General features: G+C 40.5%; 1 protein-coding gene across 1 annotated transcript in view; it reads right to left on the reverse strand.

Annotated features, from left to right (window-relative positions):
• The window catches only part of ATM (ATM serine/threonine kinase), a 115,932-nt gene that overhangs the window by 49,286 nt on the left and 55,330 nt on the right, over nucleotides 1–11,316 (reverse strand). The window contains exons 30-37 of the mRNA XM_056107616.1: nucleotides 10,503–10,677; nucleotides 9,885–10,049; nucleotides 8,773–8,905; nucleotides 7,630–7,725; nucleotides 6,989–7,160; nucleotides 4,295–4,436; nucleotides 2,415–2,591; nucleotides 543–720 (exon numbers count right to left, since the gene is read on the reverse strand). Coding sequence (XP_055963591.1) covers nucleotides 543–720; nucleotides 2,415–2,591; nucleotides 4,295–4,436; nucleotides 6,989–7,160; nucleotides 7,630–7,725; nucleotides 8,773–8,905; nucleotides 9,885–10,049; nucleotides 10,503–10,677 — 1,238 coding nt within the window. The remainder of the gene's footprint in view (nucleotides 1–542; nucleotides 721–2,414; nucleotides 2,592–4,294; nucleotides 4,437–6,988; nucleotides 7,161–7,629; nucleotides 7,726–8,772; nucleotides 8,906–9,884; nucleotides 10,050–10,502; nucleotides 10,678–11,316) is intronic.

Below are 11,316 nucleotides of genomic sequence, written 5' to 3' on the forward strand. Positions count from 1 at the left end.
CAGGAAGCAGAGAAAACTATACAGGCATAGAGAAAGCAGAGTAACGGGATGTTTCTCAGGAAAAGTGATTTCTGACAGAAGAATAAAGGTCCATTAAGCGAAGAGGAAAGGGTAGTGATTCAGGCATCAGAAACACACTGACTGGAAACCAAAGACCTTGAAGAATTTACCGAAGGAATTTCAGTTCTGCTGAAAGATGGCTAGAAAGCGTAAAAGGAGAGTGGAGACAGGGAGAGAGAAAGAGACTAATGTTATTAATACAACTGGCAGCATTTGGGAATGGGATGAACGTGTGACAGAGGTTTCTGGGTTGGATATGCAAATGGCGATCCAGAGGAACTTGTGGAGAGAAAGGAGCAAGTGAAGGGAAGGGGACAGAGAGGGTAAGGCTCACCTTAGCTGAGTGGGACGTACCGACATCAGAGATGGGCCTTTGATTATGGAATTCAGACTCACAAGCATCTTGAGAGGATTCAAACAAGCTTACCTTTTGCAAGAACCGAGAATTTAACGGTGTAAATTCTAGAAATGAAACAGAATACCTGAATCCAAACTTGCTGGGGTTGTGGATCGGCTTGTTTGCGAGGAGTGTCTGTAACAGTTAGTGAAAAATCCCTGGATATGTGCAGAAAGCAGATTTCTCCATGATTTATTTCTATCTTGGAGTAAAATATCATGAATCAAGTAGGGAAGCACAGTCTGACAAAAGTCAGTTTTCACCTAAAATACACAAATACAATATATAGTATGAATAAAAATCAAACACATAAAACAAAGCATACATCTGTATACAAAAAAATATGAATGTATTATGAATATACATATATATAGTCTTTCATTGTGACTAACATACTAACTTTGAAAAACACAGGCCGTGGTCAGAGCGTACAGCCAATAAGTGCCTCCCTTGCACACAGCCGACCCAGATTCAATTCCTGGTATCATATATGGTCCCCAGGCCCCACCAGAAATGTTCCTAAGCACAGTGCATCATGGGTGTGGTCCAAACGCAAAGACAGACAGAGGTCTGGGGAGACTGTACAGACTTAGTAACGCCAGGTTCTGTTTGATCCTGGTTCCACATGTTTCTTCGAGCATCACCGGATGCAGCCCTGGAGGCCCCGAGCCCTGCCAAGAGGCAAGAGTAATTCCTGACGTCACAGGGCCCGAGCATTAAACAGAGGTCCTGGTTGGCTGAGAATCACCAGAACAACCTCTGGTTTTCCCTGAGCACACTTATCCCCACCCCCACCCCCCTATTCTGTCCTCCCGGGGAAAGATAGATAAATGTGCCCAGAATTCAGTGTATTGCTAAAAAAGAGAACACATATACCTGATAGTTGTTTTGTTTTTGATTTTTTAATTATCCAAGAGGGGCGAGAGTGGCAGGACATCGAATATGGCATTTGCTTTGATGTGGCCAACCTGGGTTTGACCCCCAATGTCCCATATGGTCCCCCGAGCACCACCAGGACTAATTCTTGAGTATAGACAAAGCCAGAAGTAACCCCTAAACATCACCAGGTGTGCCCCCAAAACAAAAACAACATAAAGAGGAACCTAGAATATTTATATCAAGTGAGTATTAATCGTACTCCAACTGCTCCAAAGTCTCGTCTGTTCGTATATAGTGAAGTAGAATATTATTTACAAGTGAAATTATGATGTCACCAATGTAAGTTTCCTAGTTGAAGTGTTAAAATAACGGAAGTAATGGTGTTGGGTGTTTTTAATTCGTTTTTTGCTATTTGGGCCACACCCCACCAGGCTCTGGGCTTATGCCTGGCTCTGCACTCAGAGATCACTTTAAGTGGGACCCGGGGCCCATATGGGGTTTGGGAATTGGACACGGACTGACTGTAATGCTTACCACTGTACTATCTCTCTGGCCCCAACAGAATCAGGTTTGTGTGTCTGTGTGTGTGGGGGGGGAATGAGGGTTGAGAGTTGGGGGGGGGGTAGTCCCCAAACCTGGAGGTGCTCATGGGCTACTCCTAGCTCTGAACTCAGGGATCACTCCTGCAAGTGCTGTGGGACCATGTGGTGACAGGGATCAAAACAGAGTTGGCTGCATGCAAGAAAAGTGCCTTCAGCCTTGCAGTATCTCGTCAACCCCCAGAAGTCACCTTCTATGTAAGAGAAAGTAGGGGGTCACAAGATTTAGGAGGGAAGCCAAAGATTTGATTTTTATACATTTTCTAAATTTAGTGAAAAGTCATCTTGAAATGTTGTATTTCATTTTTTTGTATTTATATTTTTAACAAATCTCTATCTTGAGTATCCGATTTGGTGAAATTGGCTCCGTATGGGGCCTGGAGATCGATAAGCAAAGAAATGTTTAAGCAAAAACTCAAAAGGAAAATACCATGGAGGGAAGGGATTAGTCAGAGTAATCAAGGTAATCAAGCTCTTACTTCACACATTGGCTTTAATAACTGAAGAACATCACTTTTTAAGCCTCCACTGTCCAAAATAGCACAAGTCAATGTTTTTATCCAAGCATCATGATTTTCACTTTGAGGAATCCAGAGGTTTGTATCATCTAAGGCTTCCAGAGGTTTTTCTATGTCAAGTCTGGGTATTTCTAAAAACTAGAAATAAAACAACCAGAAAATGTAGATAGTAGATATACATTTTACCTTTCTGAAACAAAATAATTCTCTACGCATTAAGATGTATGTTTTCAAATAAACTCAGCTTAAATTAAATCTGGACGCAATGGTTTCCTTTTAAAATTAAAATATCACTATGCTTATAGGAGGCAAAGGGTATGATAAAACATATTACCAGTCTAGAAAGGAGGAAGCTAAGAATCCTCTCTGCTTACTATTCATATGTCAATGGATCAAGTGTTCTCATATACAAAACCAGCCCAAAGCTACCACAGAGAAACTTATTTCAATGTAAAGTGGTTTTAGTGCTAAACCTATTGCATTTTACATTTTGGATTATTAGTTTTATAATTTATATTACAAGAACTTCACCAAGGCTGAAATTTTATTTATCTAATTTTATTCATTAAAAATAAAATTTCAATGATGGGGTTTATGTGCTGAGATTAAACTGCTGAAGCACAACTGTTTTTAGAAAAATATCCTTAAAGGAAAAGCAAGAGTTCTTTTTTTTTTTTAAGGCTTCTGAACAAGTGATTATTTTTTTTTAACAATTTAGATAACTGTGTTTCTTGGAGTAGCATGTGCTTCCCAGGAAACAACTAACTTTAACCACTTAAAATAAATAAAGCATCCCATTTAAGAATATAATCCCCTCCCCTCGACAACCCCCCCCCACAACCAAATCCTGACACCAGAGTATGCAAGCCACCTTCTAAAATTCAGAGCTGTTCTAAACAGTCATGGATCTCCACCATAACTATCTTTTTTTTTTTTAATTAGTGAAACACCATGAGGTACAGTTGCAGACTTACAAACTTTTGTGCTTGGGTTTCAGTTATACAAAGATCAGGTACCCATCCCTCCACCAGTGCCCATTCTCCACCACCACTGATCCCAGTATCCCTCCCACCCCCACACCCCATCCCCTCCGCCCCGCCCCACCTCTTTGGCAGGGCATTCCCTTTTGCTCACTCTTTCCTTTAGGGTGTTGTAGTTTGCAATAGAGGTTTTGAGTGGCCACTGTGTTCGGTCTATAGTCTACTTTCAGAAGAGTTCTTAATTATATCTCTGAGATAAACGTTCAGGCCAGAGATAAGGCTCGGTAGAGTACCTGCCGTGCCTATCTGAGGCGCGGAGTTGGATTCCCAGGGGAACCAAAAAAAACTCTTAATAAAAGATCAAGAGTAGAAAATGAAAGAAATCTATAGGAGATCTTATATTTCATTAGGGGGACTGTGGTATTTAGTTTGCTATGGAAATAAATGCTTGTTGATGGCAATACTCATTCACCACAACCAGAATCTGTGTCTTTCATACACAGGAGGGCTTTGTGCTGCTAAGAAAAATATCAGTTACTGGGGCTGGAGCTATGGCACAGTGGGTAGGGCATTTGCCTTGCACGCGGCTGACCCAGATTGGATCCTCAGCATCCCATATGGTTCCCTAGGCACTGCCAGGAGTAATTCCTGAGTGCAGAGCCAGGAGTAACCCCTGTGCAATGCCAAGTGTGACCCCCAAAAAGCAAAAAAGAAAAGAAAAGAAAAAGAATTGGAAGCATTTTTAAGACTTAAATGTTAACACGGTGTATCACTATATTAATATATAAGCAATCTGATACTCATAACCCAGAACATTGTCCTAGATATAGTGTTTATTCAATAAACATGTATGAAAGGGACCTTTTTCCTCGATGTTCTAAAAGGCTGGAGATAGATGAGCATGGGATCACTTGTCGTCTTATAAATCTCCCAGAAACTATGTCCAGTCCTTGTGGCTAAAATACTTTTCAAACAGGTAACAGCAGCTGATCTTACTTTGACACTGAAAAACACACAGAATTCAGATGCCTATCAAGCATATCAACTATTGAACTTGAGGATTTTTCCAAATGAAAAGATTAAAATCTAAAATTTATACTAAGAAATATACATTGAATAGAAAAGATTAAAATCTAAAAGATTAAAATTTATACTAAGAAACATACATTGAATCAAAAATAGAAACAAATATTTATCAAATAATTTTACACCTATAAAATTCTGTAACATTAAAGCCGGTAACAATTTAATTAATATTAAATTCTGTAACAAAGCATTTTTAGTATTTCCTTCAGTAAATGTGTTACTAATAACTACAAAGGAATTCCCTTTATTAAATACAATAGTTTATGCTTGTTGATGACAATACTTATTATAGCACACTATAAATTTTAAGAATTCATAAAAATACTTGAAAAAAACACTAATAAATGAGTAAGGAGATTATACAGTAACATACCTGAGAAAGTATTAATCAGAGATATTTTCATGAGAGAGAAGTAATTGGGAGCAAGGTAAAATGGCATTTCCCTTGGAATTATAAAATTTGCCACATAAAAGTCAGAGAAAAGGGGCTGAAGTGAAAGCACAGCGGGTAGGGCGTTTGCCTTGCCCTCGGCCAACCCGGGTTCGATTCCCAGAATCCCCTATGGTTCCCTGAGCACCGCCAGGGGTAATTGCTGAGTGCAAAGCCAGAAGTAACCCCTGTGCATCGCCAAGTGCACCCGCAAAAAAAAAAGAGAAAAATCTAAACTACCTTATGACCCTACTTTGCCTCTACGACTTGCATTTCAAATAACAGGTTTGTAGCTTTCTTTAATTTCCACACCTTCCTAATTTCATTTCCTGGCATCTTTCTCCGTCCCAGGTTTCATTCTATTCTTTCAACACATCACACTCATTTCTACCCAGCTAATTTTGGTCTGGGATGATTTCGTCCCAAATCATCTCTTTTTTAGTCAATACAGTCATTCAACACCTGAGCCCTTTTAAATATATAGTCATCGTTTTCCTCTCACAGAATGGTAGGAATAGATCTTACTCTTCCCTTTGTTTGAAAATTTAAGGTGCAATAATATTTCTATATACTTTTTCAGAAAACAGTTGCAAACAGAACATTTAATGTCGGCAAATTTTCTAAGAAAAAATCTCTTTTAAGAAAACCATGGGACGAAATGTGGCTCTCAGTAGCAGTCTGTCATGCCTCACATGTGTGAAGGCCCTGACTTCAAGCCCCAGCACTTACAAAACAGAAAAAGAAAAACTAAAAACCAGCTCTATGAGACATATACAGGTACACATACAGGCATATCCAGGTACCATACAGGCATATACAGGTACCACAGACATATACAGGTACACATACAGACATATACAGGTACCAGCTCTATGAGACATATACAGGTAAAGGAGAGGAATTGATGAGTGGATATAGGATGCCTAGATGTGATAAAGAGAGGTATAGTAAAATATTAATGGTAGAATATAGGTGGTAATAATGGATGTTCACTATAAAATCCTTTTATCTTTGCTGTATGAAAAATTTTCTGAGAAAATGTGTTGAAAGAAATTATTCCAGCCTTTTGGGGGTGGATTTTTAGGGCACGCCTGGCAGTGCTCAGGGGTTATTCTCAGTTCTGTGTTCAGAGGTCACTCCTGGAAGTATGCAAAGGACACTATTTGTTGCCAGGAAATGCTGCCAATTGGGGTTGGCGCACTCAAGGCGAGCACCACAGCCCCCAAATCAATTCTCTGGCCCCCACGCCAACCTTTGTAAAGGATACATTTCCTTTAACAGAGAAACCATGGCAGAGAAATATTCAACAACCGTTTATTCCCAGGACAGAAAGTTAGAAATTCTATGTTAGAAAGATGCCCAATTTGTGAAAAATGCACAAAATTGGGTGAAAACACCCCAAAATCGGGTTAAGTGCTTAAAAATGCTAGAAGTAGTTTTTTTTAAAGGGGGTTGGTGAGGGGAGAGAAGAGGGCAAACACAATATCCCAATCAGCAAGCAGAGACTATGATAACTGTCTTTTGTTTCTTTGGGTTTTTTGTTTTTTATTAACACTGACGATAAATTACAGAAAACCTTGTCTGACTAGTTTGGGACCTTTGGAGTGGTGAAATTTCTGATCTAGAATTTATTTTAAAGGAACTGAAAGAGTCAATATGAGAGGCAAGAGGTACCTTAGATTGCAGATAGCGCCCCAAATTTACATCCCCCATCCCCATGCTAAGATACCTTGTAAATTGCACTGGTAAATTTCTTAATGCACATCTAATCTGCTATTACTAGAATTTAACTCAGACCTTGTCTGGGATGTTTCTCGCACTATCAAGTGCCTGGCATTTTTAGTAAGGTCTCCCTGATTAGATAACTCATAAAAATAAACCGAGATCCATTAAAACACCTGAGACTAAAAAAAAAAAAAAAAGTCTTGGCAACTTAAAGGAGAAAATTTTCACTAGAAATACTGACCTATGGAAGGTACCCTTCTTGAGTGTCAGATGAAGTAAGGGATACCAGCTCTGATGTGTCATGATACACTTACCAATCCTCCACCAGCGCATTACTCAGGTAGGTCAACATGATGAAGGTCCACTGAAGTTCTTTATCACTGAACAACTCCAGGGCCTTGGTATAAGATGTATCTTTACTATGCTGGATGGCGATGGTGGAGAAATCAACAGGACCCACTTCTCCCAGGCAGCGTCCAACAGCCTCTAGGTAGAGGAATTCCACTTCATCAGAGTTCTAACTCAGAGATGACATGTAAAGCTTCCAATTTAAAAACCATAATGCTTTAAAAATATTATGCGGGAACCAGGACATTTACTCCAAACCGCGTGGCCGCTGACCCGGCCGCACGACATCTCCTTATATACAAAGTGATCAATGGAAAGTAAATCATCCAACGTTTCTCCCTGAAAATCAGGCTTAACTCTTTTGCAAACCACAACACCCAAAAGGAGAGAGAGAACTGAGGGGAATGCCCTGCCTCAGGGAACAGGGTGGGATGGGGGGGGATGGGGGGTGGGAGGGATACTGGGATCCGTGGTGGTGGTAAATGGTCACTGGTGGAGGGATGGGTATTCAAAATAAAAAAAATAAATAAATAAAAATATTATGAAGGTGGCCACTCAGATGAAACGCACGTTCATTCATTCATTCATTCATTCACTCAGAGTTTACCTAAAACTTCTCTTTCCCCCGTGTGGTTTACAGCCCTCTTGGACAGCTGCAACAAGCTAACAACAAGCTTCACCATGATGCCATCTTGCGGATTATCTAGGAGCAGTTTGGGAAAGATTGATTTAAGCTATCATGAAGACAACACCTTTTTTTACAATATGCCATATGTTAAATGATCTGACTAGAAACATTTATAAAGATTTTTTTCTCAGGATTTGAGTGATAGTACAGCAGGTAGGGTGTTTGCCTTGCATGCGGCCAACCCGGTTCGATTCCCAATATCCCATATGGTCCCTCAAGCACCGCCAGGAGTAATTTCTGAGCACAGTGCCAGGAGTAACCCCTAAGCATCACCGGGTGTGACCCAAAAAGCAAAAAAAAATTTTTTTTCTCTCCTTTTTACTTTTTATTGTAATTTAGGTAATAATGTTACAAAAGTGTTTAAGTTCATAGTATTGATGTGGGAAGTCACTGCACGTGCCCACCACTGAAATCCCCATGACCATTCATCTGTGTCCTCATGTTCTCCTCTGGCTGGACCTTCCTTTTCCCCCATATGTCCTCACACTGTTTGCAGACAGTTATGGTTTGGGTGTATAGTTACATAGGGCAGAGATGGAGGGGGCACGATGGAGGGTCTAAAGGCACATTGGTGATGGTTAAACGCAATATAATTTTTTTTTTGAAAATGGATTTCAAATCATGAGCAGCTCTAAAAGCTGGAAATTAATGTTTCTGAACTTTTTACTTATTTATTTTTAATTTTTGGGCCACACCCAGTGATGCTCAGGGGTTAGACCCTAGCTCTGCACTCAGGAATTACCCCTGGTGGTGCTCAGGGGATCATATGGGATGCCAGGAATCGAATCCGAGTTGGCCGTGTGCAAGGCAAACACCCTACCCGCTGTGCTATCACTCCAGCCCCTTCTGAACTTTCTTATGAAACAGAACCCTGTGAGAGATATGAGCATCTGCAAGAGAGAGAAAATGTCAAGGTTTGCAGTTAAGCAAATTTCGAGGAATAATGAGATTCTAAATGAAATAAGAACATCAAATCCAATCCAAAACAATTAGAACCAACAGCAAGGACAAAAAGAATTTTTTAGAAAAGGTACAAATAACCCACGTCATTAGAATTAGTACCCTGAGACGCTCTCATTAGATCCAACATCTGATCTTTGTGTTGTTCTAGTTGTCTTCGAAGATCCTTGAGTCCTTCCAGCCTTGTCAAAGGAAGTGCATCATAAACACTCACTGACAGAAAATGGTTAATTTCCTAAGAGTGAGAATTAATAGAAATGTAATTTTCTTTTGATGTGCACTGGTTATGTCTGTTAAAAACAGGAAATGCCTTTTACAGTGACTCCTATCAGTATGTCCTAACAAAGCCCCCAAAGAGGGAAAAATCCTACGACGTTTTAGTAATTTACATTTTAAGACACTTTCATAACACAAACTTTAAGACTGCTTATATGCAAAGATATGGAAAGATTAAGTTTATTTTTACTTAGTGCCAAGCTCTAGTTTTATATTAATACACTTAACTGTACTTTCATACAGTTAAATTTCAAAGAATAATTTTAACTTGGGGTGGGGGGGCACCTGGCGATACTACTGGCTCTGTACTCAGGAATCACTCCTGGCAGTGCTCGGGGACCATATGGGGTCCAGGCATCAAACCTGTACATCTGCCATGTACAAGGCGAGGGCTCTATGCTCTGGCCCCTAGGAAATAATTTTCAAATTATAGCATGATTTACAAGAAAATATATATCTAAAATTAATCAAGAAGCTTATGTGGAAGGTTGAAACAATTAAAATTTCAGAAATGCTGGGCTGGATCTAATGAACAGCAGGTATGATGCTTGCCTCATCCAAGGTCGACCTGTGTTTAATCCCCTCAGTCCCACCAGGAGTGATCCCTGAATCAGAGCCAGTCAGGTGTAAGCCCTGACTGCCGTCGCATGTGGCCCAAAGAACCAAAAATCACAGTTTTAGTTTTCACGTTGGGGCCCCATGAAAACTAAAAATATCCGGGTTTTTTTTTGGGGGGAGGGAGGATGGGGAATGACGGTGCTGAGCACTGAATCTGGGGCTCCCACATCCAGAGCATCACTCCGTCTCCCTAGCTCTTCATCACAACCTTACAAAAAAGACTCAATTCCCTTCTAGAGCCTCAGAAGGGTTCAAAGGTACGACCATCTGTCCTTTCTGATTCAAACTTGTGAGATGTAAAATGTTGGGATAATTATTACCTCCAAAAGGGAAAAAGGTCCTCGACTGTATTTTATTTTCTGCTGTGCAACTCGCAGATCCTTAAAGACGGCATGGTCAGGAAAAGGATCCAGAAGTTTGATCGTGAGATAGAGGTTTTCATTATCCTTGTTATCGATCACTAAATATTTCAGCAAGTCCAATACCTAGGTATAAAAAAAAATAATAATCGAAAGTGGAGAAACAGCTTAATTATGTTAAGTAACCACACCTACTATAATAAAAGACAAAATTTTTATTGGTCTAGATCAGATAAAATGTTTTCATTACTTTTTTTGTGGCTCTGGAGACTGAACCCAGGACCTACATATGGTCTCCCATTGCAGCTCCATCCTTGATTTTTTTAATCATTCTAAGGCACTATTGCGGTTTCTGTGCTTTCAAATAATTCAACAGATATGTACTGTGCAATTAATAGACGGGCACTGTAGTACAAAAAGTCCAGTATTACTGAAACACAATACACAGGCACTATCTCACCCCCACGGCACAGTGCTGCCAACTGTTGCCCCTTATTGGCATAACGGGAAACACCCAACAGATTCTAAGAATCCTGTATCACTGCTTCCAAATACCAGGGAGATGCTTCAGGACATTACCTGTTCCCGAACTTCCATCTGCTCATCCACGAGGGGTATGAGAGTGCCAACGATAACGTGAAGGTGGTTTTCCAACGCATCCTCACAATGAGTGACTGCGGTGCGGCAAACCCGGCCTAGCAGGTCACAACAAAGGGAGAAGCTACGCAACGAAACGTCCATGAAGCGAGAAGGCCTGACAAACGGGGGGGAAATGGTCAGAGCCAGAAAGGAACTTTAATATATCCCAAGTCATTTTTATGTAATAGCTCTAATTCTGGTGTGTCCTCATGGAAAGTCAGCCTGTTATCTTTTCTTATGATTTAAAAGCCAACACAGCAAAACTGCTAAGTGGGCCAGTTCCAAGTAACTCTTCTTGAGAGAAATATTCCGAGAAGACAAGAACTGCTAGAACTTTCCCGAACTCTGAGAGAGTCCAACGTTTACAATAAATAAGCAAACAATGAATGAATCAGGGAAAAGGCAACTCGAATCATTGGAAGGCCCAGAAGATGGTTCAAAGGGCTTGCGCACATACTCTGCACACAAGAGTGAGGCCCACATTTGACCCCTGGTACCACCCACAGCACCACCAGGGAGTCACATCAGTGCACAGAGCTGGGACTAGCTCCTGGACACTGTCAAGTGTGTCTTATCACCCTCCATCTACACCCCCCCAAAAAATAGGAAAAATATCACGGTCCTCCCATTGTTCATCAATTTGCTTGAGCTGGCTCAGTAACGTCTCCATCATGAGACTTGTTGTTACTGTGTTTGGCATATCGAATACGTCATGGGTAGCTTGCCAGACTCTGCCATGCGGGCAAGATACTAT

The sequence above is a fragment of the Sorex fumeus genome, unplaced genomic scaffold (genome assembly GCF_029834395.1).
Source record: "Sorex fumeus unplaced genomic scaffold, SorFum_2.1 ptg000169l, whole genome shotgun sequence".
NCBI classification, from domain to species: domain Eukaryota; kingdom Metazoa; phylum Chordata; class Mammalia; order Eulipotyphla; family Soricidae; genus Sorex; species Sorex fumeus.